Here is a 27,156-nt window from a genome sequence, read left to right as displayed (position 1 = left end):
CGCCCCTCCTGCGCCCTGGGCAGCGTCCTTTGTGGAGCCGCCGCCTGGCCAGTACCTCCTTCTTCCCCAACCTCCTTCATCCCTCCGCGGCCCAGGGCACTCCCCCAGCCCGGGCCTCCCGGCCCCGTCTTAACCACCGCCACCTCCCAGGGACATCCCAGTAGGCCCCCTTCCCCGGGGCTGGGCAGGGCGCAGGTGCCCCTCTCCCCGGCCTTCCGGCCCCTTCTGCAGCCTCCCTCGTGTCCCCCGGGACAGCCCAGCAGGGCTCCTCTCCGGCCCAGGCCTGAGCAGGGCACGGCTCCCTCCCATCTAGCCCGGCCTCCTGGTCCGGTCTGCAGCCCCCCTTCCCCCGCCCGCCCCAGGGACAGCCCAGCAGGCCCCTCCGCGGCCGGGGCGGGCAGGCCGTGGGCCCTGGGGCGGCGCTGTCTCATCCCACGTCCCGGGCAGGTGCGGCGAGGCCCGCGCTCACGCGGGCCTGTGTGTCCTTGTCGCCGCTGGGCGACCTTGCCGACCCCGGCCCTGAGCCCGCGGGCACGCAGGAGCCTGGCCCGGACCCCGCGCCCTCGCCCGCGCCTGCCCCCGAGGGCGGTCCACGAGAGGAGGAGGCGGCGGCGGCCGCGAGGAAGGAGGACGTGGGGGCTCTCGAGGCGAGGCCAGAGCTCGGGCGCGCACGCCGGGAGGAGCCCGAGGAGGAGGAGGACGACGAGGACGACCTCAAGGCTGTGGCCACCTCCCTGGACGGCCGCTTCCTCAAGTTCGACATTGAGCTTGGCCGCGGCTCCTTCAAGACGGTCTACAAGGGGCTGGACACGGAGACCTGGGTGGAGGTAGCCTGGTGCGAGTTGCAGGTGAGGGGCGAGATGGACGCAGGTGGTGGTGGGCGAGTGCGTTGTGGCATCAGGCCATGCCTGGCCTTAGCCACCCCTGGCAGCGGCCCTCTGTGTGTCACCCTCTGGGTGGGTGGTTGGTTGCGCTGGTGGTCTGTGTGGTGACGGTTGGGTGACGGAGGTTGGACCTCCCAGTGTGTGGTGTCTAAGTGTGGCACGATGTGGGCCCATGATGGAGACTGGGCACTTGGAGGGCGTGTCTTTCAGTGCCGATCAGTGCCGCTCCTTCTTCTGGGCTGTACTGACCCAGGCTGTCTGGATCGTCTGTGTCTGTGCAGAAGCAGTGTGTGGGCTGCAGGGCCCTGTGTCCAAGTGGTCACAGGGTGGTTTGGGGGACTCTCAGCTGCTCTTAAGTGAGCACCTTACTGTGTCTTGCGGAGTGTGGATGCCCCAGTTGGGGATGTCTGAGGGGTTTTTCACCTGGGGTCTGTTTATGGTGAGGGATGGTGGGCCCTGGGGCCTCGGGGGCAAAGCCTGGAAGTGTTGTCACTATGTCCCGTTAGTTCACAAAATGGATATGTGAGAAGTCTTAAAACCCAGTCATGTAAAATGCAGGTGGGGTTTTGTTTTGTTTTGTTTTGGTTTTTGTGGATGCAAAGGCTCTGGACTTGCATTTTTCATAACCTTGCCCTCATGTTGGCTATGTCAGCCCCAGCCCTGGAAGATTATATAAATGGTAACTCAGGCTGTCCTGGGCTGGCCGTGGAAGCTGGGGCAGCACCTGTCACAGTGGGTGTTTATTGGCCCTCCCTTGTTTGGGGGAACAGCTGTCAGGCATGGGGCTGGACTCTGTGAGAGCTGGCCATGCGGATGTAAGCCTACCCCAGCGCCCTGGAAAGTTAGCTGGGCCTGCCAGTCCTGATGCAGGCCGCCTGCCACACTGCAGGCAGCCTGCCTTTTTGGCTCAGAAGTGGGATTTGGTTGCTTTGTCCTCTGGGCCCCTGCAGGGTGGCCTGTGTGTGTGTGTGTGTATATGTGAGCTGGCTAATTTGTCCAGTGTCCACCTGTCCTCAGCCTTTCTCCTGAGACAAAGAGCTTCGGAGACCACCCCTCCTCACAGCTCCTTGGTTGTTGTGGAAATAGGGACTTTTCATGGTGGAGCCAGGGGTGGCCTATCGAGTCCCTCACTGAGAGGGACTGAGAACTCCCCTCCCTCACGGTTGCAGGTTCGGGGACCTGCTGAGGGGTGGCCTCAGTGGTCTGTGGCCCTGGGGATGGTGTGCTGGGATGGCATAGGAGTGAGCTGGGCATCACTGCTGTGTGTGAACGCACAGGGGAGAGAGGACCCGGAAAGGGAAGACCGGAGAGGGAAAAGAGGATTCCTGATTCCAGAGTGTGGCTGTGTGTCTTCCCTCCTCGCCTTCTCGCTCTTGCAAGTGACCTGGTGTGGCACTCCAAGCACCCACTGGTGCTCTGCTGCGGAATGCCTCTGTGGGGGGAGGACAGGAGTGGGGGTGCTGCAGCAGGCAGGAGCTGAGTTAGACCTCAGCAGCAGAGCCCAGCTGATCTGGTTGAGGCATTGCAGGCGCATGTGACCCTTGGAGGAGGTTGTTAATTCCCATTCCCTTTAAGGCAAGGCAAGCTGTTCTGCCTCTGGGTCCCTAAGCAGAGCGGCACCGGAGTGGAGCCTGGCTGCTGTCCAGGGGGCTTTTACTCCTGTACTCTGGGTGGGAGTAGGAAAGTGGGAGATGGCTTCTAATCTGTCTGGTTTTGCTTCTTATACAGTAGTTACTGGGGGCCCCATGCCAGCCGGGAAGCTGTTCCTGTATCTCCCCCAACAAGAGGGCTGATATGCAGCAGTTAGGGTCAGCTGCCTTCTGATGGGTAGGTCTGAGAGGGTTTTACACCAGAAGGGGCTGGGAACCAGCTTAGGACAGCAGCTGAGAGCCTGCTGTGTGTGCACTCTCCTTTTTCACCAAACAGGAGGCTGTTGTTTCCCCCATTTTATTGTTGAGAGCCCACCAAGGTCACCTGTGAGGATACAGATGGTAGAGGGGGATTGCAGCATCATGGGAAGAGGCCACCTGGCATGGCCGTCCTTAGGAGAGGAGATAAGGGTGGAGGGCAGGGCGCCAGGTTAGTCCTCTCGGACCACCAAGCACCAGGGTGGGCGACAGGTGGCGTGCTGGCTTTGCGCCTGGGGAGGGGGTTTCCTAGTGCACAGGGTGGAGATGTTCATCCTCCACTCAGCCCCCAGAATTCCCAAGCATCAGGGCTCCCACTGGAGGGTGGGTTGCCAGGAGCATTGCCCTTCAGTACAGGGAGCTTTGCAGTATTCCTCCTGCCCTCCAACCCTCTCTTCCCCAAGCCCCATAAGCTCCTCAGCTGGCATCTTTGGAATGCCCTGGAAATCGACCCTCAAAAGTCTGTTTCCTCCTCTCAACCTTGGGACCATGGGGGATGTTGGCACCTGCCTGTCTCCCCCAGAACTGAGACAGTGTCACCCGCTTGCTTTTTCCAGGGTTCCCTGCCAAGGGGAGGAAAGGCCGCATTTTTGGACCTAATAAGTCTGGCTTGGAGGATGTAAAGATCCCCACGACTTCAAGTTTCCTTCTATAATTTAGTGTCGAAAGAGCTTTGCAGAAAGGGCAATATGTGTTCATATCACAGTGAAGGGCAGCGAGGTGTTTTCATCTCCTGAATTCTCCAGACGTTTGAAGCTGACATTGATTTTTGGGGGGAAGCCATTTTAAAATATTACCTCCCCTTCTGTTTTCTTTTGAATGAATGTTCATTTCTGGCACCAGGACACATAATAGCAACAGGGAAAGTACAAATGCACCCAGAGCACTGCCTTTACTCTGGCTCACATTTCCCACGTCCCTGTGGCCAGCTCTGGCCCCTCACAGACCCCATCCTGTCAGACAGTGCACGGGATAGCTGGAGGCTTCTGGTTGACTCTGGGTTGCCTGGGGTGGGGGTAGGTGTAGACCACTGACATGGTCTCAGGTGACTCAGGCACCCTCTCTCACCTGCTGATGCCTCTGAGCCAGGGGTGGGGCCTCCGAGCAGAGAAAATGCAGCCAACCCAGATCCCAGCCAGTGTCCAGAAGCCTCCTTGGAGGCGGCCTGTTGGCCTTTCCTGGACTACCTGCTTAAGTGTCTTCCTCGAGAACTTGGAGAGAGCCTTGGTTTTCAGCCCCCTTGGTCAGTGCTGCCCCCTCCCATCAGCAGGCCCCTGTCTCCAAGGGTCCTCTGCGCTGCCTCCTGCTCACAGAAGGCTGCTTTGAGCTGCAGTTACAGGGTTGGGCACAGCCTCTTGGGGGACTCCACCCGCAACTCATGTTTCCCTCGCTTGTGTCCTGGCCTGTGCCCAGTGTGGGAGTCATTTAGCCTCATGGAGGTGTCAGTCATTGACCCTCTGCCTGGAGTACTTGCAGGGACTTTGAGGGCCATGAGAGTCCTGAAGAGGTACCATGGGGCTTGAGCCCCCATCAGCCAGGGACAGGTGTCTGGACCCCTCAGGTGTCATCATGAAGCTGTCCTGTTGCTGCTCTGCACTGCCCAGAGGTCCCTGGGCTCCCGTGGGGTGGTGATGGCCTGGACTCCAGGCCAGGGAGAGGCTGTGGATGTGGGGACCACAGGATCTGCTGATGTCTCCTTCGTGTGGCCATGGAGGACTCGTTTTTTCCCAACTCACCCACCACAGCCAGACCTCTGTGTCACCTTCCTGCACCCTGGCAGTAGATAATGCCTGTAGGTGCCTGTCGTGTGCAGCCGTGCTGAGCATGCCGGGTCCCCTTGCTGTCCTCAGAGGGTGGCCAGGTCTGCCTGCTATTGGTGTGGTCTGGCACCGCTCCCCTGGCTGTGGGTGCCCCACCTGTAGTGGGTGCTGAGCTCACACACCTGACCGTATAGGTGCATCATCGCCTTTCATAGACCAGGCATGTGCCCTGTGGTGCTGGGCAGCCGCAGGCCCAGGGTTGAGAGGTCTCCCCTGTGGCCTCATGTGGGAGGGTCAGGTGTTGCTTTCAGAGGAGCCACAAGCAGCTCGATCTGGCTGACATGGGGAGATGAGGGGATGTGCAGAGGAGATGGTGCTCACTTGCTGGAGCAAGATGCTTAGAAAGGGCTCAACTCAATTTGGCTGGCGGTCACCCTGCTTTTATATTTTTATTTTTAAAAAATCTTCTAAGGATACAATTTTGTTGGAAGAGGTGTAATTTGAAAGCAGTTGGGTGTCAACACTGAGCTTGCTTTCCCAAATGATGTTTCATGTGTCATTTCTTTTTTTTTTTTTTTTTGCGGTACGCGGGCCTCTTACCGTTGTGGCCTCTCCCGTTGTGGAGCACAGGCTCCGGACACACAGGCTCAGCGGCCATGGCTCACGGGCCCAGCCGCTCCGCAGCATGTGGGATCTTCCCAGACCAGGGCTCGAACCTGTGTCCCCTGCATCGGCAGGCTGACTCTCAACCTCTGCGCCACCAGGGAAGCCCCTCATGTGTCATCTTGACCACAGTTTGGTTTGGTTGGTGAGAAAGGCTGGTGCCAACTTCCTGAGAGGCCTGTGAAATGCACTGGGGAGGGGCCCATCAGTGCAGAAGTGTGGGCATCCAGAACCCAGAGGCCCCTCCCCTATCCCCAAGCTTTGTTGGGGAGGTGAGTGTGGTCAGCAATGATGAACAAGCAGCCCGAGCTGTGGGTCACCACTGTGGGCACATTGGGTATTGCAGCTTATTCCCTGTTGGAAGCAGGTGCTCCTGTGGCCGAGTGTGTGCCTCTCAAGGTATCCTCAGGGCCCTGGCGTGTGAGGGTACCAGGCTGAGCGTCTCAGGCCTGAATTGCCCACTGACTTGGACCCCAGAGGGGGGGATCCCCAGACTGTCTAACTTGGGTGGAGGGCTGGTGAGCATCTCCCCACCTCTCGTGCCATTTCCAGGTGGTGACTGTGTAACTCTGAGGTGGGTGAAGCTTTGCTGGTGGACTGTTAGCTGGAACATTATGGTGGCAAGGGAAAGAATTGATAAGAGGAGCGTAGAGACTGGACGTTCCCTAGGGTTCCCAATGCTGGGTCTCGTGCCCGGGCTCAGCAGCGCAGGCTGGTGTGGTTTATTGGCTCAGCAGGCATTTTTTTTTTTTTTGCGGTACGCGGGCCTCTCACTGTTGTGGCCTCTCCCGTTGCGGAGCACAGGCTCCAGACGCGCAGGCTCAGCGGCCATGGCTCACGGGCCCAGCTGCTCCGTGGCATGTGGGATCTTCCCGGACCGGGGCACGAACCCGTGTCCCCTGCATTGGCAGGCGGACTCTCAACCACTGCGCCACCAAGGAAGCCCTCAGCAGGCATTTTTTGAGCATGTGTCCTGGTTCCAGCCCTGGTGTACCACAGTCAGCAGGAGAGTCATGGTGGGAGAGCCAGGTGCTCACAGAGGAGGGGTGTTTGCGAGAAGCCTGCAGAAAGCAAGGGAGTCAGTCTGTGGAGAGACTGTCCTGCGGTCCTGGGCTGGCTGGACTTGTTGGGTGTCTGCCACTCACCTTCCAGAATGGCTGACTCTAGCAGCCCTCTGCCTGGCTGTAGGCATCTCTTGGGGCCAGTAGCTTGGGCTGGCTTCAGGCTGGAGCTGGATGATGCCGAAGGTGAGAACACGGAGCTGTAGGTCACCACTTCGATGGAGAAGAGCTTGACTCAGTCCTGCAGGGGTTCAGGCCACAGGCTCGGGTCTCCTTTGTGGTCTGCCTTGGCTGAACGGTGCCAGCCTCTGCCTGAGGTGGTGGGAAGGGGTGCTTAGGAGCCTCGCAGCCAGGGAGGGCACACTGTGCAGTGCATACAAACACTCTGGGAGCGTGTCCTGCTGCATTTGGACCCCAGCCCCACAGCTTCCCAGTGGGGAGGCCATAGAGAGGGCACCTGCCTTTCTGAACCCCGGTTTACCTGCTTGTGCAATGGGGATGGTGCTAGCCAACCCTCACAGGGCCATGGGGACTGTGGAGAGGTGCATTCAGCACCGAGTGTGCACCACTGCTGAGAGTGGGCACTCAGAGTTAAGCCTCTTTTCACCCTGCAGGTAAACAGTTTAAGAAGCTGAGATTGAAGTGGAGAGCAAGCTGAACCTGGAGGAGCAGGAAGGCCTGCCTGAGGCTGGAGGTGGGCCCCTGGGGTGGCCCAGGGGCCTCCAGGTGCAGGCAGGCTGAGGGCCTGTGCCCCTGCAGCTCTACCTGAGCACCCGGCTGGTGAGCTGCAGATAAGGAAAGGGTGTGAATGAAGCAGGTGGAATCTCTAAGAAGCATATTAGGATCTGCTTCTGGCCACAGACAACCCAGGAGCTGTGTTTGGGGTGGAGAGGCCCCCTGGTGAGGATGCAGAAGCCCAGCCTGTATGAGGTTGGCAACCTGAGTCAGCTGTAGGTTTTCCCGCTTCAGGTATTTTTCATATCCAGTTCTGTTCCTGAGAGACTTGAATTCTAAGATTTCCTGGAATACTTGATCATTACCTCCAATTTATGTCAGTGTTCTTTAAATAAGTGTTAAAGTTTTGGAAAAGAATAAAAGAAAAATGATCAAGGCAGTGTGGTATAGAGAAATAGATCAATGAAACAGAATAGAGAGCCCAGAAACAGATACACATAAATATATGACCTGACCTTTGACAAAGGGGCAAAGGCAACACAATGGAGAAAGACGGTCATTTCAACAGATGGTACTGTTGAAACTGTACATCCACATGCAAAAAAATGAATATGGACACAGACCTTACACCTTTCACAAAAGTTAACTCAAAATGGATCATAGACCTAAATGTAAAATGCAAAACTGTAAATTTCCTGGAAGATAACATAGGAGAAAATGTAGGTGACCTTGGGTTTGGCGGTTACTTTTTAGATACAACACCACAGATATGATCGATGAAAGAAAAACTTTCTAAGTTCAGCTTCATTAAAATGAAAAACTTCTGTTCTGCAAAGGCCTATAAGCAAATGAGAAGACAAGATGCAGACTGGGAGGAAATCTTTGTCAAACGCCTATCTGATAAAGGGCTGTTACCCAGAATATACCAAGAACTCTTAAAACTTAACAATAAGAAACCAGACAACCAGATTAAAAAGTAGGGGCTTCCCTGGTGGCGCAGTGGTTGAGAGTCTGCCTGCCAGTGCAGGGGACACGGGTTCGAGCCCTGGTCTGGGAGGATCCCACATGCCGCGGAGCAACTAGGCCTGTGAGCCACAACTACTGAGCCTGCGCTCTGGAACCTGTGCTCCACAACAAGAGAGGCTGCGATAGTGAGAGTCCCGCGCACCGCGATGAAGAGTGGCCCCCGCTTGCCACAACTAGAGAAAGCCCTTGCACAGAAACGAAGACCCAACACAGCAAAAATAAATAAAATAAATTAATAAAGTTCAGAGAAAAAATTCGTCATTATAAAAAAAAAAAAATAGGCCAGGACCTTTTTTGTGGGTCATGGAAGGGGAACACAGAACCATGGTCCCCTCCTTGCCTCTGACCTTGGCTTCTTGAACAGAGGAAAGCTCGGGGGTGGGGGTGGGGGGAAGTGGGCTAAAGACCTTAACAAACATCTCATCAAAGAAGATACACAGACGGCAAATAAGCATATGAACGGACACTCCACATCATGTTTCATTGGGGCAATGCAAATTAAACGAATGAGATATCACTACACACCTATTAGAATGGCCAAAATTCAGAATACTGGCATCACCAAATGCTGACAAGTATGTGGAGCAACAGGAGCTCTCATTCATTGCTTGTGGGAATGCAAAATGGTACAGCCACTTTGGAAGACAGTATGACGACATCTTACAAAACTTTACACTCTTACCATATCATTCAGCAATCATGCCCCTTGGTATTTACCCAAATAAGTGGAAAATTTATGTCCGCACAAAAACCCGCACACAGATGTTTATAGCAGCTTTATTCATAATTGCCAAAACTTGGAAGCAACCAAGATATCCTTCAGTAGTTGAACAGATAAACTGTAGTACATCCAGACAGTGGAATATTATTCAGCGCTAAAAAGAAATGAACTTTCAAACAATGTAAAGATACAGAAGAACCTTAAATGCACATTAGTAAGTGAAAGACGCCAATCTGAAAAGACTGCATACTGTATGATTCCAACTATATGACATTCTGGAAAAGGCAAAACTGTGGAGACAGTTAAAAGATCAGTGGTTGCCAGGGGTTAGTGGGGAGGGACTGATGAATAGGTAGAGCACAAGAGGATTTTTAGGGCAGTGAAACTATTCTGTGTGATACTATAATGATGGATACCTGTCATTATAAATTTGTCCAAACCCATAGAATGTGCAACACCAAGAGAGAACCATAATATAAACAATGACTTTAGTTAATAATAATATCAATATTGGCATGCCAGTTATAACAAAGTACCACACCAATGCAAGATATTAATAATAGGGAAAACTGTGTGCAGGTGTGAGGGAGTACAAGGGAACTCTGTACTTTCTGCTCAGTCTTTCTGTAAGCCGAGAACTTCTTTTAAAAAAATAGTTCATTAATTAAAAAGCAAAACAAAGCAGCATAACAGCTACATTAAAGAAGTATGCAGAAATGAAAAAACGACTCATAATTCAAGTGAATATAACTACTTACTATTTTTGCACATTACCTTCAAGTTCTTGTTTCCCCATGTATTTTATAAATACAGCTATAGTTACTAAGTGTCACAGCTTTTATTTTTATTTATTTATATATTTTAAAAATAAAGTTATTTATGTATGTATGTATGTTTGGCTGTGTTGGGTCTTCCTTGCTGCGTGCAGGCTTTCTCTAGTTGCGGCGAGCAGGGGCTACTCTTTGTTGTGGTGCGTGGGCTTCTCATTGTGGTGGCTTCTCTTGTTGCAGAGCACGGGCTCTAGGCATGTGGGCTTCAGTAGTTGTGTCACATGGGCTCAGTAGTTGTGGCTCATGGGCTCTAGAGAGCAGGCTCAGTAGTTGTGGCGCACGGGCTTAGTTGCTCTGCGGCACGTGGGATCTTCCCGGACCAGGGATCGAACCCGTGTCCCCTGCACTGGTAGGTAGATTGTTAACCACTGCATCACCGGGGAAGTCCCATCACTGCTTTTAAAATTTATCTTTTTATTTGTTTCTAGAGTGTTTCTTAATGCAATTTATTGGTTTGCAAGGAGAGGATCTGGTTTGGGGTCCATTCCTGTCTTTGTGCTTTGTGTTCCGGTCCTCTTGGAGGGGTTTTCCAGAAAGCCCTGCCCAGCCGTGCTCTGGGGGGAGGCTGCAGTCTGGGCAGAGCATCCTTGGCCATAGAGAGGTGGCCCTGGATTGTGGGCTCCCTGAGCATCTGCTTCCAGGGGCTTCTGTGCCAAGCGGTCTTCATGCCTTCATGGCACAAGTCAGGAGGACTGGACAGTGGTCCCCCTCATGCGCCACCTCCCTGAGGACCAAGGCTGGTCAGCCCTTGAGCTGGGCGTATTTCTCAGGTGTTCAGGAGTGGGGTCTCTCTATGGTGGCTCCAGAAATTAAAGATGGCATGGCATGAGCCCTGCCCAGGCACATGGGCAGAGGAGCCAGTGGAGTAGAGAGCGGTGCTGGGCGAGGCTTGGTGCCCCCAAGTCTTGGTGGTTTGCACAGGGCTGTCCTGGCTTGGCTTCGGGGGCCTCCTTGGCAGGAGGCTGTCAGCTGGCCATGGGCAGGAGGGCAGGAAAGAAGCTGTGGTATGGTGAGGGCTTTCTTGGGTGTCTGGACCCATGTGTGAGTTTATCAGGTCCTCAGAACCACTTTGAGAAGTTTTGGGACTCTGTTTTCATAGATGAGGAGGAGACTCGGGGAAGGTGGCTCACATCCAAGCTCACACAGAGAGACAGCAGCTGGTGGCACGCTTCCTGCTTCTCCCCTGCATTGTCATTTTGCATGTGTGTTCAGAGGGTTGCTTTGGAAAGGGGTGTTACTAAATAGGCTTGAAGAGTGCTGGGTCAAGCATGAATTGCTGTTGTGGGACTTCTCAGAGCCTTTAAAATACTCGCTGTGTTGTGAAGCTCTTGACAGGGTGTGGGAGGCCTTGCACCCCTTCCCCCTTTTCTTTAGTTTTGCGAAGATCTCATGGGACCAGGTTGGGCTCCGAGGAGTGTTGGCTGACTGTTGGTAGAGTTCCAGCAGTTCCAACATTGGAACATAGAGTTCCAGTGTTCCCATGGCATGTCTTGGCTGCGTTGCAGACATTGCAGATGTGGGGGTTCCCATCTCACTTATTGGTGGTGCTGTTGTCAGCACTTGGATCTAGACATGGAAAGCTGGCCTTGCCCTTGAGAAGACTCCCTACCTGTCTCAGGCCAGAAGCTGCCTGGAAGGACCTGTCCTCCTGATGTCCACTTTTTCCCCCAGGCCTCCTGCTTTCCTGGCTGTCTGTGTGCTTTCTCAGGAGTGGATAAGCTGGGAAAATTCTTAGCTGCAAACCAAGTGTGGCTAAGCAGTGCAGACTTTTGATCATCCCCAGAATCTGAAATCTGGGGATGCCTGTCCAGGGCCCTAGTGACTCAGCAATGTTGGCAGGGAGAAAGGTGCTGTCCCTCTTTCCCTTCTGCTTTCCTCAGCCTTGTTGGATTTGTCCCCAGTCCTGTCGCCTCATGGTGGCAGAAAGGCTGCCATAGTTCCAGGCATCACAACCATATTTGAAGACAGGAAGCAAGCAGGTGGTTAGGTGGAGGTTAGGTAAGGTGTCCATATTTTAATCCATAAAGGAAAACGTTTACCAGTAAGCCTCTTTGGTTTTTCTGGTTACAGTGAGATTGTGTGGTGTCCCTTAGCTGCAAGGGCATCTGGGAAAGGCTTGATGGCATAGATGGGTTATGATCTATTCCCTGGGGCTGGGCACAGTGGGTTTTGTTGGTAGACAGGGGTGGCGGGCAGTGGGCGAGTGCGAGGGGTGCCTGCCCGTGTCTGTCTTGGTTACTTTATCCCCCCAAGGTCTTATTGGTGCTCATTACCTCATCCTTCCAAGATCTGATTGGTGTCCATGTTTGATGAGGCCTTCTTCCACCTGGGCCTGTCTTCCGAACAGAACAACCCACATACCCTACTGCTTCTAGGTGCCTCCAGGGGCTGCCATGCCCTGTTCCTTCCACCTCTCGCCTCCAGGAGTCTGTGGCTGGGACCCTGTGACATGGCCTCCTAGCTGTCTACCCACTGGCCCTACCCTCTCCTCTTTCCTCTTTCTCTGAGCTTTCTCCTCTCTGCCAGCAATCCAGTTTACACTTCTCCACAAACTTTTTATTTTGAAAAACATGGATGGGAAAGTTGGAGTTACCAGCTGTAAACATTTTGCCACATTTGCTTTATCTCTGTACCTCTGCATATGTTTTATTCTGGCCCATTTCCACCTTGCCCTGAAAACTTCAGCACACATCTCATATAGGAGTGAGGACGTTTTCCTACAAAACCATAGCTCAGTGTCACACTCAAATCTAACTTGGGTGCTGTCAGCCACACGTCTGACGTGGACTGTGCCTTCCTGATGGTTTTCCTGTTTGGATCCAGGATCCAGTCAAGAGTCATGCGTTGCATTTGGTTGTCGTGTCAGTTTTAATGTAGAACAATCCCTCCCCTCAACGTGCTAGCCCTGGACCCCCTCCAATGAGTGGGGGTTGTGAGGATGGAGGGGGTGGCGGACGATGGATGGGGAGGCCACTGTGGGGTTTTGGGGGGGACGTTTCAAGCTACCTGAGTTACGGTTAGGGTGACGGACATGACAGATGCTGAAACCTGAAAAAGAAAAAACTGCCCCGAATCTCTTTCCTCTGACGTAGCTGTTTTCACTTTGGTACATGCCCTTCTTGTCTCTTTTTTATGTTCTGGGTATTTTGCAAAGTCATAATTGTAGCATTTGTGCTAACGTGTGCAGTGATGGTGAATCACCACGTGGCCTGCAGCTCCCACCTCCCTGAGCTGTGGTGAGAGCCCACCACTGGGATGAGTGGATCCACGAGCCTCCCCTTTCCCCTGGGGGGTGAGTTCAGGGTGGGCTCACACCCAGCCCTGCCCACAGCTGGGCCCAGGTTTTGCATGTTCCTGTCATCTCCAGACTGGGGCCAGACACGTCAGGGTGCTTCCCCCTGCACCCTGTGGGATGCAGCTTTTCAGCCTGGGTGCTGCTGTGGTCCTCCAGAAGGAGCTGGCTGTTGGGCTGTGTCTTCAAGCCAGGAAGTCCTTTTGCTGCATTGGCCGGCAGCAATCCACTGACACCTACCTTGACAGGTTCTGTGGCATTTCTTCTCTCTAATTAAGAGTTTCAAGCAGGAGAGTAAATTTGGCTTTGTTGGAAGAACACTGAAAGCTTGAAGGGTGGAGGAGACTGGATGGGGAGCAGGGCAGGGGTGCAGTCACCAGGTGCCTTCCTGGGTGTGGTGGGGGCCCACGTGTGCTTGGATTTTGGAAATACTCCACCCTCAAGTGTTTTTGTGCAATAGCAGTATTTGACTTAAGGGGACTGCAGGGTCGTTGGTTATCAGCATTGCGAGGGTCCCCTGCCACTGTTGAAAGACCCCCTGCATCCTCTCAGGTCTTTGGGGCCATCCTGTGTTCCTAGTTGGAAGCATGTTCCCAAAGGTCTGGGTCTGGATGGCCACAGCCACAGGCAGAGTGGGCTGATTCTAGGGGACCCTATGGAACAGTCTCGATGTCTGCACATTCTCGGGCCCTGGGGACCCAAGCAGCACCCCCGCCTCTCCCTGGCTATGCACTAGACCTATGACATATGCGAATGATCTGCTCTAGCTTTTGCTTGGGATGGTTGCCCCCACCCTGCATGACGTAGGTCTTGGCCTGGTCACCTGGACTGTTGGACTCCTAGGGGGACAAAAGCTGCCCTCAGTGGTGGCTGTCTGTGCTTTGACAAGCTTCCAGACATTTCCCTAGGGACATTTGATTGGGGTGGTTCTGCCCCATGGTAGTGGCCTCTGAGCGTTCTGGGTGAGGACTCTGGGTTGAGGGCCTGGGGCCTGGACTGTGGGCCTTGTGTGTGTGCTGAGTGGTCCTGAACTTGGAGCCACGACGTGGGGAGAAGGTTATCAGTTGGGGAGGAGCGATTTCATGGAGAGGGGTAGGGGCTGTGTTGTGTGGGGAGGGTGGCTGGCTCTTGGTGTCTTGGGTGGCCAGGATGGGCAGCTGGGGGTTCAGGTTTTACCAGAGGTTGATGGAGAGCACTGAGGCTTCTCTGTTAGCATACATGTGGCGCTGTGAGTGATTTGGAGTCACACAGCGGGGGCTGGTTCCTGGGGGTGGTAGAGGCAAGGGTGTTCCCAGGCATTGGTGGCCCTGACTGTGAGTGGGATTCTTGGCCTTTAGATGCCAGTGGACCCACCTTCCCCACCTATACTGTCTCCTGGGGTTTGGGGCCCAGCCTCAGAAGGGCTTGCCTGCCCCCTCCTATCTTGCTTAGCTTCTTTTGCAAGTTGGAGGTTAACATCCCCTGGACAGCACCCCGGGATACATACAGGACTGGTGTGGGTTTTGGGGCCCTCAGGTGGTCTGCCCGTGCTGGGGTCTGGTTGCTGTGGCCGCAGACCCGGCTCAGCCTGAGAGGAGGTCTGCACAGATGACTGCGTTTGCTGTTTGTGAAAAGAAGGTTAAAAAGGACACTGGAAGTGAATAAACTCAGCTAGGCATACTTCAGAGGAAGAGGACAGGATGAGTTTAGGGAAAGTGGCAAAACACATTAAAAGCTATCAGTTAGAAATAAAATGAAGCAAAAGCAGATGAAAATAAACAGTGAAAGAGTTTTTAAGAAGAAAGGGATAGATGGTATTCTTTGAAAGTAAAGGAAAATAAAATGCTGAACAGTAGAGGGGTGTTGCTTTATTATTGTGGAAGTCAAACTGCTGGAGCCTACAGAGCAGGTCAGTGCATTGTGAGCCCTACCTGGCAGAGGCAGACGTTTCCCTGTAACCCCGGCCCCAGGTCCTGTTGCCCGCCTACCGTCCTGTAGATTGCCTGCATGCCCTAGAATTTCCTGCACGGAGATCACACAGTGTGTGTTCAGCCTTTTGTGTCTGCTGCCCACACATGTCAGTATGCCCTTTGGGACTCAGCCCTGGCTGCACCGATCAGCAGTCAGTCCCTTTTCTACTGTGTAGGTGTTCACAGTCTGCCTGTCGATCCATGGACAGACTTGGGTGGTTTCCAGTCTGGACTGTAACGGATTGGAGGGAGGAGGCTAAGGTGGGCATGGGGGTCTGGGGCTGCTCTCTCCCTGTCCTTGGCAGCTCTAGGCCCCTGCTTGCCTGGGCTGGAGTGGGTGCCCGCTCACTCCCTTGCTCTTGAGTCCTGAGTGTGGAGAGCCCTTCAGCCTGTTCCTGTGTACTTCTTGCAGTGGGGACAGCATAGAGGCAGCCTGCTCTGGGTTCTGTGTCCAGACAACAAGGACCCAGACCCATGGTGGGCATGTTTGCTCCAGTCGGAGAGAGCAGCGGCTGCCCTGCAGGAAACCTCACCCCTCTGGCTGCCCTGCCTACTCGCCTGCACCTCTGCCTGTCCTGGGAAGAGTGGTGTTTGGCTCACGGCTGCCCTGCCTGAGATGTCTGTCAGCCTCTGTAAATATTTGATGACGGTGATAATAAAAGACAAAGCCCTGCTCTGTTCCTGGAGGGGAGCAAGATGGTGACTCTGGAACGTTCTGGCCCTGCTGGCTGCTTCCTGGAGAGCTTTATAGATGCATTTTTGAGGCAGGCCCTTTGTGTCCTTGATCTGGCAAGGCAGAGTGGAGGCAGCGTAGCCAACTTTCCACCTGGAGCCAGGCTGGGCCTCTGTGAGTGGGGTTGGCCAGGCCAGAGGTCACAGTGGGATCTTGCCCTTCAGATGTGACTTGGGACAAACCCCTGGCCACAGGTCCTGGGGAGGAGTGCAGAAGAGCTGGGGGACTAGGGTTTTGCACAGGTGCCAGACTTATAGCAGAGGGGTCTGTGGCTGGCCAGTACTGTCAGGCCCTGGTGGGCTTAGCTGGGCTGTCATGGCTGTCATTGCATGCCTGCCCCCGTGGCCCTGCCCCCATGACCCTGCTCCTGTGGTCCTGCCCCCGTGGCCCTGCCCTTGTGGTCCTGCTTCCATAGTCCTTCCCTTGTGGCCTGCATGTGGCAGCAGTGGCACCTGACTCTGGCTTCCCCACCACTGGCTGTGGCTCATGCAGGTTGTGTGTGCGGTGAAGAAGCCCCATCAGGCCTTGCTGGCCTTGGTGTGCATTTTTGTCTGTCGTCTTGGGTTTGTGTGCCAGAGAAGAGGCCTGCCTGCCCCGTGGGCGCCTCTGTGGGAAAGACGGGCCCTTTGAGGCAGCCTTGCCGACGGGGAGCAGGCCTCCAGGGCTCTGGAGTCAGGGCCACCGCCCTACCAGGTGGTGAAGCCTTTCTCCTTGGGCGGGGCAGGAACTGCCAGTGGGCCTCTGTGCTCCCGGGGAGGGGGTGGGTGTTCCAGGCAGGTGTTCCATGGCTGATGGCCTTTCAACAAAGGGTTTCTGCTGGGTTTTCTCTTTGGAGGAAGGAAACTACTGTGGGTGGAGAGGAGGGTAGGTGTAGTTTGGTGGAGGTTGAATTACAAACGTTTCAAAGGGCCTTGCCTCTGAGTATAATTATTAATGGTCGTGATAACAGCTACAGCAATTTCCTGAAAGCTCACTGAGGCCCCGTGCTAACTACGTTTCTCATTGAGTCCTGGGCTGCTGCCCCAGGAGCCTGGCTCTTCTCTGAGGCCCATGAAGGCTGTGCTTGCTGGAGATGTCCTCCACTGCCCTGGGCTGCCTTTGCTTGGGATTCCTGTCGGCCACTCAGAGTACCCACAGTCTTGCTGGTGCAGGGCAAGGCTGGAGGCCCCGCTGCCGGACCTGGAAGGACCTTTCCTGTGGGTTGTGGGAAGGGGGCCAGCCAGTCTGACTCAGGTGGGGGGCACTTTCGGGGGCCTTGAGCACGCATTGCTGAACCTGGCTTGTGACATGAAGCTGGAGTGAGGGCACTGGGCCTGGGGGGCGGGATGTGGCCCAGAGGAAGGTGGGTGGCCAGGAGGGGACACAGGCATGGCAACGTGGACAGATGGCGCCTGTGTGGGCAGTGATAGTCGGGAGGTAGATGAAAGAGGGCCCACGTGGGGCTTCCTTCTTCATTTTGAGAGGGGAAAGATGAATTTAAAAAGATGGCATTGCCGCCTCAACATCAGATGTGAAGCTGGGTGACAGCCGGCCCCAAGGAAGGTTGGAAGGCAGCCTGAAGTAGGCGGCTGCTGGGTCCAGGCCCAGGGTCAGGTGGGCCAGGAAGGGGTGTGGGAAGCTAGATGATGGAGGCGTCCACGGCCTTATACCCTAACCTCTGAATATGCCACCTATGTGGTTAGAGGGACTTTGCAGATGCAGTTGGATTGAGGACCGTGAGGTGGGAGATGATCCTGGATTATCCAGGTGGGCCCAGGGTCATCACTTGGGTCCTTTATAAGAGGGGGCAGGAGGGTCCTACGGAGACGTGACTACAGAAGACGGAGGATGGAGCCATGAGCTGAGGAACATGGTGACCTCTACCGGCTGGACAAGGGGATGGATTCTCCATGGAACCCCAGAAGGAAGCAGGGAGATGTGTGACACCTTGACTCTGCCCATGAGTCTGCCTTCTTGCTTCTGGCCCCCCAGAACTTTGAGAGAATGTGTGCTGTTTGGGCTGTAGTGGTGGCAGCTTGTACAGCAGTGACAGGAAGCTAGCCAGCCTGCCTCCTGGTGGACAGAGCACAGCTCGGGGCTGGACACCCAGCAGGCCAGGAGAGGCTGCCTGTGGGAGGAGTGTCAGGGGGTTTATGGGCTGTGGGTGGAGCCACTGGTGGTGCCTCTGGACCGTGCTCCCCCAGTTGGGTGTAGGGGGACAGCTGGCTTGGGGAGAGATGTGTCTGGCCTGAGTGCTGGAGCTGCCGGCGGTGTCATAACCTGGTCAATGGGTATGAGGGGCTGTTGCAGGCCCTTGGGGGCTGATGTGAAAACAGGGTTCAGGGACACGGGCCTGACAGCTGCATGTGAGGTGGTGGGAGCAGTAGAGACAGAGAGTGGCCGTGGCCCCTTCCTGGGGACCTGTCCATGCAGGCAGCCTCCTGGCTCACATCACTGCTGGGGGAGGCAGAAAGTAATGAAGCCTCCAACTGTGACATGTGATGAACAGCCTGTGGCCCCACGGAGGGGTAGGGAGGCCTCTGGGGAGAGTTGTGAACGGAAGCCTGTGCACAGTGGGGAACCTCTGGGTAGGGGTGGCTGAGCAGCCAGCCCATGGGCCCTTAGGGTTCTATTCTAAAAGCTCCTGCCCAGGACCTGGCTCTGGGGCTGGTGGCACATGTGCCCCCATCTGCCCGTCACAGAGCTGAGGGGAACTTACCTGCCAGGTGGGATCTCCCAGGGCTGGGGTCTCCATGGCAGGGAGAGAGGGAGTGCAGGAGAGGCCACGGCCAGCTGTCCTATGGCCATTCCCTTGGGCTCCCTCCTGGAGGGCCGTCCTGCTGCTCACTACAGGCCGAGAGTAAACTCAGCCCATAGGAGGTAACAGTTTTAGGTGAGAGAAGTCAGTGAATAGTAGGAATCAAGGCTCTCTGGGGGAGTATGTTGGACTTGTTGCGCTCAAATCAGAAAAGCGTTCACATTTGTGGGAGATCCTGTTTTCCTCCTTCCGTTCTGGTACAAGTATTACTGTTTAGCGACCTCCCTCCCCAAAGTCTGTATTTGCACATCAGCTTTACCAGTGATGGGGGGCATGAGGGCCAGGGTTGGCCAGGTCCCTCCCTCCAGCTGACCAGCCTGTCTCTCCTGCCCCCTGCTGGTACCTCTCTGTTCTTCCACCCCATCTCCGTCCCCCCATATCCCATTGCTGTATTCCCTTCCCCCACTAGTCCCCCTGCCCCATCTCTGTCCCCACCCCTTTCTGGCAGGAGCCCTGTATCCATAGCAACAGTTGCTGCTGTGGAAACCGGTGCCTGCCTCCTCATCCCATGGGGAGGTATTTTTGGCACTGCAGAGAGATTTTTATTTTATCTTTGGTTTTGACTTTTACTCTCTGAGTGAGCACTACACAGACAGAGGTGGGGGCAGCATTCAAGGAGGCCTTTGCACTGGGGGGCACTGGGCCTGAGAGCCACCCTGTGGTTGTGTAGATGCAGGCCCTTCCCCGTGGGATCCTGTAGACTCACTAAGAGATGCTGGCTCCTTTGAGCAGCCTCTGGGGCCGTAGATCATGGGGTCCACAGATTGTACTGGGGGCTTTAGGCAGTGACTCTGGAACAACAGGAGAAACCCAGGGGGTGAGCCTGGACATGTGAAGTGGTTTGACTGAAGCCCCTCAGCCTTGGGCCTGAGCTAGTGGTCATAATAATAGTTCACTAGGAGTACCCGGGGCATTTGCTTTTTGGGCACCAACCCAGCCCTGGCCCTGTGTGGAGCCTAATGCAGCAAGTTCCTGTGTTGCTGCCCAGGGCCCATTTTACAGATGAGGATACTGATCCCACCAGGGTGGTTTTGGGCACTTCTGCTAGACATCTCCTTCTGAGACGTCTTCCTGTCCCCCCAAGGCCCATGGATGGCATGATATCTGGGGTCAGCTTCTTCCATCGTTTCTTTGGGGACTTGGACTGTACCCCTCCCTTACCCTGGTCTTGGCAGCTGCGATTATAGGTGACCCCAACGTGTGGCACCTGCCCTGACACAAATTCACCCCTTGCCGGGGTTGCTACTGGGATGCCCAGGAGACCCCAGGGGCATGGGATCTGCCCTGTCTGGCCCTGGCACACCCTGGCATTGTGGCTGTGGGCTGTGGGTTCCCAGGTGTCCTTGATTGGGACGCCAGGGAGGCTGGTGGCCACATGGCTGATGGGGTGGACAGGTCTTCCCGTGAGCCAGTGCTGGGGTTGACGTGTGCCGGGCCTGCCCTTGACGAACAGTCACTGAGGATGGTCCACAGTGCATCTGCTGCCATTGGTGGGGAGCTGTGGCCCCTCGGAGAGGGAGTCCAGCCCCCTCTCCTGGCTTCCTTGTTGGGGAGGTGGCTTGGGTGTGCTGCACCCCAGGGTGACTAAGAGCTGCTCGCTGACCCATCATCTCTTCATCTTCCAAGTGGGGGTGATGACAGCTTGCAGGGGGCCATGGCGTTGCCCATGATGCCCATGCCTGGCCAGGTCTCCCTGGAAAGGTCATGCCCAGGGCGTCCAAATCAGAGGCAAGGCCACTAGTACTGACTGAGGGCCAGAACATCCCAATTGTTATTGCTGACTTATCATCATGGAAATTCCAAATAGGAAAAGTAGACTAACAAACCTCATCCCACCCTGAATTATTATCGAGAGTCTCCTGTACTTTATCTTCTCAAATAAACTCCCAAGTGCAGACCTGCCCAAGGTCAGACCTGCCCAGATCTCTGGGGGGACCTCAGTTGCCATCCCTGACAGGCAGGACCCTAGTTCCCCCCAGCTTCCGCAGACGGTCTTGTCTCCCATTAAGCAACACACAGTAAGTGCTCAGTGCACACTCAGGGGGATTGGACTGGTCCCTCTTCTTTGCCCCCTGGAGGAGATGGAGCTCAACAGGAAGAAGCATTCAGCCATTTGTGGGTTTTACAGAATTAGGAATTCTGTCTCCAGTGAGTGCGTTCGGTGCAAACCCAAAGCCGTTTATAGAACAGATGCCAAAGGGAGCATTTGAAGTAAACGCCATGGTAACCTCACTCTAGGGAGGAAAACAGCCTTGCCGTAAAAGTAAGCATTGCTGCTGCCCAGAACATGGTCCAGGGGTGTAGCCGGTGAGTGCTTTTTGTTTTTAGTTTCATGAAGTTCAGCAGATCGCAGAGAATGGGGGAAACAGAGGGAAGGAAGAAAAAAGTCCCTATGCCCTCCTCCCTGAATGCAGCCCCCATTCTCATTGGCTGTTTTGTTCTCACTGTGTGAATTTTATTAAATCCCAGCCTGGTGCTTTTCACCCTTACCTGCCTCACCACTTTCCTCAGTAATCGGGGTTTGTAACTGCTCCGTGGACCACATGACCCACATCACCGCTGCCACGCCTGTCCTGGGATGTCTGGTTATTTCTCGAAATTATAAATAACCATCCAGTGAAGAATTCCAGACACACACACACACACAGCCATCGTGGTTTTGGATGACTTCCCTGGGGGGGTGGGGAGCACAAGAGTGAGAGTCCCAGGTGGGAGCTGCAGGGCTCGAGACAGGCTGTGGGTGCGCTTCCTGGATTGCGGTGCCTGCTGGCATGAGCAACTGAAAATGGAGTTTTTGTGTTAACATTATCTGCCACTCTCTTATGCTGTATTCTCTGGGAAATATTTTAAATACAGTAGAGGAAATAGCTTTTTACGGGGGAGAAACACCTGACTCCTGTCACTGGTCCAAGTGTAAGCACTTGCTCCCGCATGTGTCTGCCGCTCCTACCCGTGTCCTTTTGCGTGTGCGCCTTCACACACGTGCAGTCGGGCTGTGCTCAGCACTTGCCTGGCTGCTCAGACGTAGGGTTTGGGGTGCATTGCTGAGGAGGAGCAGCTCAGAGGAGACAGCTGTGCCCGGCAGAGGCAACAAATCCTGCGTTGCAGGGAGCTGAGTGTCCGGCTGTGTGGCCTCGGGCAAGCACCTGCCTCTGGTAGTCTAGTGAGGGTGCTATGAGCATTGGGGTCACCACTGCCCAGTGGCCTTGCAGGGTACCCTCCGCCAGGCTTCTTCCTGGGTCAGGGGTCAGAGGGAGGATGGTTGCAAAGAGTTACGAGATGATGGTGACCCCGGCAGAGAAGGCCGTGAGCGAATGAGTTGGCTGTCTCCTGTGGTTTACACTGGCTGAGTATCTATACCGGTCTTAGGCATTTCCTGTGCTGCCAAACCACACAAGGAGGTTCCCCATGTCAGTGGCAAGGAAGCTGATGGGGCTGGTTCATGTGGGTCACGTGATGCCTAAGCCCTGGCCCTGACCTAGAGAGTTGCGGGTGCCTTGCGGCACAGCAAGGGAGGAGCCCACGTGTGGTCTGAGGAGTGAAGGGTGCTGAAGGTCACTGAAGAGCTCTGTCACTTTCTCAAGGCTCTGGGCTCTGGTGGGGAGGGGGGTTGTGCTTGTGCTGTGAGGATGGTGGAGTTGGGTAGAGTCAGGGCTCTGACCCACGTACCTGGGTGGGCAGGCCCTGTGGCCAGGTGGCTGACGTGCTGACTGCTCTGGGCACTGTCCCTCATGGGGAGTGGCATCCCCACCTCTCCCTGCCATCTCTCCACACTGTGATGTTCCTGCCTGTGTATTTGGGGAGAACCAGGGGTCTGGGGGAGGTGGAGTTGTTTGTGCTCCCGGGGCCAGGTAAAGAGACTCTGGAGTGAGTGCAGCTGGGATGGGTGTGGGGGAGGCCAGGTGCCACATGATCCTGTGCTGGTGGCTGTGACGCCTGCCACAGCCTGGGTGCTGACTGCGGCAGGCTGTCTGGGAAGGGGTATGAGCAGGACTTGGTTATCTGCAGAGCAGCCCTGGGAAGGGTGAGCTGGAGGGTGAACTTCGGGAACTCACCCTGCCCTCTGCTTGTGCATGGGTTCTTTCAGGCCTCCCCACCTGGAGCGATGTGTACATCCTACTCTGAGATCTGCCCGTCTTCTGCCGCCATGCTTCACCCACGCCAACCATGTTCCCAGGAGCCCGCACACACCTGGAGGCAATGGGAGCCAGGTTGGCTGGGTGTCGCGTTCTGACCTGCTGCTTGTGGAGGTGTTGAGCTTCTCTGAGCCTCAGCTTCCTCTTCTGTAAAATGGGGGCAGCACCGACTTGCATAGCTCATAGGGTTGAGCACCAAAGGCAGGGGTCTTGTCTTAAGGTCACCTTAGTGAGCCCAGCGTGTGGCTGCACAGCAGGTCATGGCTGTTGGTAAATGTTTGCCTGAGGGAGAGGTAGGTACAGGTGTGGAGGAGCTGGAGGCATTTCTTCACCCATCAGGGTGTAAGTGACAAGGAGAGAGACTCACTGACACCAGCTTTCCCGACCCTGAGTTCACAGGGTGTCAGACCTCAGAGTTTCGCTCCTGGGCCTCAGGAGCCTTTCCAGCTGTTGGAGGTGAGACGTAACAGGTGGAGGCAGAGAAGCCCCTGTGGGATGCCAGGCATGGCATCTGTACGTCTTGGTCGTGAAATGGGGAGGTGGCTTTACCATCCCCCGGGGAGCAAACCCTCCTACAGAAAGGAGCTAGTGCCCCACTGAGCACTAGCTCTGCATTGGATTTGGGATTCTGTTCTGATCTTGGGAAGACCATACCATTGTCCCATAGGTTACTGGGGCCACAAAGATGGTTGTCTTTTGCAGGTATGCCCTGGGGAGACCTGGGCTATAGGGCTGGATAACCCAGGAGGGCAGGATGGAAGGTGACAGAGAGCAGGATAATTGGGGTGGTGTGCTTATTTCACCTGTCATTTCATTTTACTTCATTTCACTGTGTATTTGTAATTTTTGGTCATTATTTCATTGCATACTTGTGTATCCACATAGTGGTCATTTTAACAACTGAGGTGTGGTTTCAGGTGTGTCTGCCTTGTTATTGGACGAACCAATCGTAGAGCTCTGGGCTTTGGGCAGTTTAGAGTTTGTACTTAGAAAGTTTGTTATGCATTCCTTTTCTAAGTTTTTTAGTAGTCCAGCTAGAGACTACAACAATGTATCCTTGATTATTAAAGCCTGGTATGAACTAGAACTTCTACCACATCCTGGGCAAGGCAGGGGTCTTGGAACGTGGAGTTTCATCTACCCACCCCTGCCTGCCTTTTGTGATATTGTGTCTAAGATTTTCCTGTGTGTTTGAATTTGCAGGAGGTTTGTTTTGCTGCAATGTGCCCTGGTGTGATTTTCCTTGTATTTTACCTGGTTAGGGTTTATAGTACTTACTGAATCAATGTCTGGATGTCTTGTTTCAGTTTTGGAAAACTTTGGGCTGTTATTTTATACATATTCCTTTTGTTCCATTCTTTATGCCCTCTTGTTCCAGAACCCCATTTACGCATAGGTTGGACCTTTTCACTGTGTTCTATGAGTTTTTCAAAATCCTCTTTCCTGTATTGTCCATCCATTTGCCTCCATGTTACACTCTGTATACTTTGTACTCACCTATTTTCCAGTTTGCTGATCCTGTCTTTAGCTGTGTCTAACCTGCTGTTAAACCCATATATTGAGTTCCCAGGTTCATTTCTTGGTTTTAGCTTCCATTTGATTCCTGTTCCATAGATTTTAGTTCTGGTGAAATTATCTGTCTCACTATCTATTTTCTTGACCACACTAATCAGGATTTTATAGTCTGTGTCTAATAACTATAATATTTGGGTCCTCTTGTAGTTTATTGCCATTGTCTTTTTTTCTCTCTCGGTTTTCTCTCATTTGGCTTAGTCTCCTAGTCTGCCTGGCCATTTCAGATTTATGTGTTTAAAACTTACGGAGGTATTTGGGGGAGGTTGTGGGTGATTTTGTCTTTCTCTAGAGAAGATTTACTTTTGTTCCCAGAGGCAGTTAGAATTAGAGGAGATCATGTTAATCCAGTCTGAAATTGAGCTGATTCAAAGCTGAGCTTCAGCCTTTGTGAGGGCTGCTCTGTTCCATTTTATCCATTTTCCTAGCACTTTGCCCTCCTGGGGGGACTAGACTAAAGCCTGGGTATTCTCTGAGGCCTCTCTTCCTCAGCAATCCCTGTCAGACTACTGAAGCTCTGCCCAGCCTTTCAGTGTCTAGTCTACTGCATAGTGCCGATGCTCTAAGGCAAAGCAACACTGGTCCTACAGAAACGTATTGTGAGCCATATGTGTAATACATAGTTTAATAGCCACATTAAAAGTGTAAAAAGAGGGCTTCCCTGGTGGCGCAGTGGTTGAGAGTCTGCCTGCTGATGCAGGGGACACGGGTTCATGCCCTGGTCTGGGAAGATCCCACATGCCGTGGAGCAGCTGGACCCGTGAGCCATGGCCGCTGAGCCTGCGCATCCGGAGCCTGTGCTCCGCAACGGGAGAGGCCACAATAGTGAGAGGCCCGCGTACCACAAAAAAAAAAAAAAGTGTAAAAAGAGCATGTAGAGTTAATTTTAATAATATATTTTCCTTAACTCAATATACCAAAAATATCTTTTTAACATGTACAGTTGACCTTTGAACAACATGGGTTTGAACTGCATGGGTCCACTTAATACATGGATTTTTCCCCCACTAAATACATGCCACAGTATTACACGATCCGTGGTTGGTTGAATCCATGGATGTAGAACCATGAATATGGAGGGCCAACTGTAAATTTGTATATAGATTTTCAACTGTGTGGAGGGTCAGTGCCCACAGCCCCCATATTGTTCAAGGAGCAGCCCTAATTAATGTAAGATTATTAACGAGACTTTAAAAATTCCTTTTAAAAATGCTATGTCTTAGAAATCTAGTATATATCTTACACTTCGATTACATCTCAGTTTGGACCAGCTGCATGTCAAGTGCTCATAGCCACATGTGGCTTGTAGCTATTGTCTTAGGCCACACGACTCTAGGGGAGAATGTGCTGAATGTGGGGCTCCCTTCTCTTCAGAGGAGTCAGACGCAGACCTTATTGCTCATTTCACATGCATGTGCCCCATGTGCCTGCTGTCTTGTTTTGATTGTGGCCCCAGGGCTTTTACTGCCATCTTGGGGAGGAACCAAGGAGTTGGTTCACAGGATTGGAGCAGATGGGAGCCACTGGGCTTTCCTTCATTCCAGATGACGCTGAGTCTCTGTGGTCCTCTGTGGCCTTGATCACATGTATTGTCCATCTGTCAGTGCCTCCCCCCACCTTGTGTTCTGGTGCAGCACCTGGCCCAGAGGGACAGGCCCAGCTTCTTGTCCTGCATCCCTGGTACAGCGTCTGGCCCAGAGGGGCATCCCCCTGCCCTGTACCCTGGAGCAGTGCTTGGCCCAGAGGGACACCATGGGTGTTTCAGTCCTGGGAGTATGTTCACTCAGCAGACACTAGCCTGAGGCCATCGGTCTGCAGCCTGGTCCGTGAGGTCATCTTACCTCTGTTGGTCAGATTACTTGGGCTGCCCAGGGCCTCTGGACAGGAGAGGAGTGAGTCTGGGCCATTTTTTTCTGGGGTGGGGCTTAGAGGACTTGGCTGGATGGGGCCTTCTGCAGTAGGAGGCATTGGGTTCTCCCTCCTCTCTGCTCCTGAGCAGCCAGCGCTGCAGGTCTGCATGTTCCCAGGCTTGGAGGTGTGTGGGGGAGGGTAAATACTTTTTACTTTCTGGTGGAGTGTCCACAGCATTCAGCAGATTGTTACAAGGACCCTGCACCCCACTGCTACCCTAGGGTGCCCCAGCCACAGGGGAACCCTGTACAGGAAGTGGGGCCAATGAGGAGGCCCCAGAGGAGTGACCGGTCAACAGCCCAGCCCTGGTGTTGGGCAGTGTTTGCTGTCCTGCCTGCTCCTCCCCACAGGTGCTGTCCTTGGTTGAGGTGTTCATCTCGGCTGACCCATGTCCGTGGTGCGTCCATATCTATCTTTAGGTGTCCCTGTGGAGAAGTGGCCTGGGGTGGGGCCAGCCCTTCCTAGAAATCAGACTCGTGGTGTGGTCAGATGTAGGGGTGGCTGCCGCCCAGCCTCTGCCTGCTGGGCCTAGGGGCCACCTCAGGCTAGTGCTCCTGGTTGGGAGGTTGTAGGGGAGCCAGGGCTGACGCAGGGAGTGGCCAGTGGGATTTCTCTTGCCAACTCCCATGCTCACCAGCCTCCTGTTTGCATTTCATACCATGATGACCCACTGCTGTGGCCCAGGGTCCCAGGGTTAGAGCAGATGTTCCCCTGAGAAAAGCAAAGCCTTCCCTCCTCTCCCTTGGCTGTCATCGTCCTGCATGGGTCTGCTGCCCTGGCCTCCTAGTTTCCCTTGCCCCACTGCCCTGTTCTCCCTTGTCCGCCTGCTTCTAGGAGAGAACGGACCTGAGTTTGGTACCACCCCCACTAGATCTCCATCCTTTCCCATTGTATGGAGGGGGAATAAGTGCGATGAGACCACAGCTGTAGAGTCAAGACCCCATGGCCAGGCCAGGAGGGACTAGATGGACTGTGGAGGGCTGACTCCCCAGGCCTTGCCAGGGAGGCCTGTTCAAGGCCGCTGTGACAGGAGGAAGTGTGTCTCGGCCGTGGCCATCTGTCATTACCTGGGACTATTTGCGGGCTGGTTCAGGTCTGCCTGTGGCCCATGTGAGGCCTGAGGTCCCATAAAAGGTTTTGTGGGGTGGAGGGCTTGGGGGTGGGTACTGCAGGAAGGCTCGGGCCTGCCCAGCGAGTTCCTGCTCTTGGGGATGCTGGTGGGCTGTGGCTGTGTCCCTG

The 27,156-nt window shown here is 54.3% G+C and overlaps 1 protein-coding gene across 1 annotated transcript in view; it reads left to right on the top strand.

Moving 5' to 3' along the window:
* Positions 1-27,156, top strand: part of WNK2 (WNK lysine deficient protein kinase 2) — a 151,721-nt gene that overhangs the window by 195 nt on the left and 124,370 nt on the right. Inside the window, exon 2 of the mRNA XM_024741334.1 lies at positions 314-848. Within this exon, the coding sequence (XP_024597102.1) occupies positions 314-848 (535 nt within the window). The remainder of the gene's footprint in view (positions 1-313; positions 849-27,156) is intronic.

This window comes from Neophocaena asiaeorientalis, unplaced genomic scaffold, assembly GCF_003031525.2.
Source record: "Neophocaena asiaeorientalis asiaeorientalis breed wild unplaced genomic scaffold, Neophocaena_asiaeorientalis_V1.1 scaffold558, whole genome shotgun sequence".
In the NCBI taxonomy this organism is placed as follows: domain Eukaryota; kingdom Metazoa; phylum Chordata; class Mammalia; order Artiodactyla; family Phocoenidae; genus Neophocaena; species Neophocaena asiaeorientalis.
The sequence above is the reverse complement of the archived record's forward strand: the minus strand, read 5'-3'. Positions and strand labels throughout refer to the sequence as shown.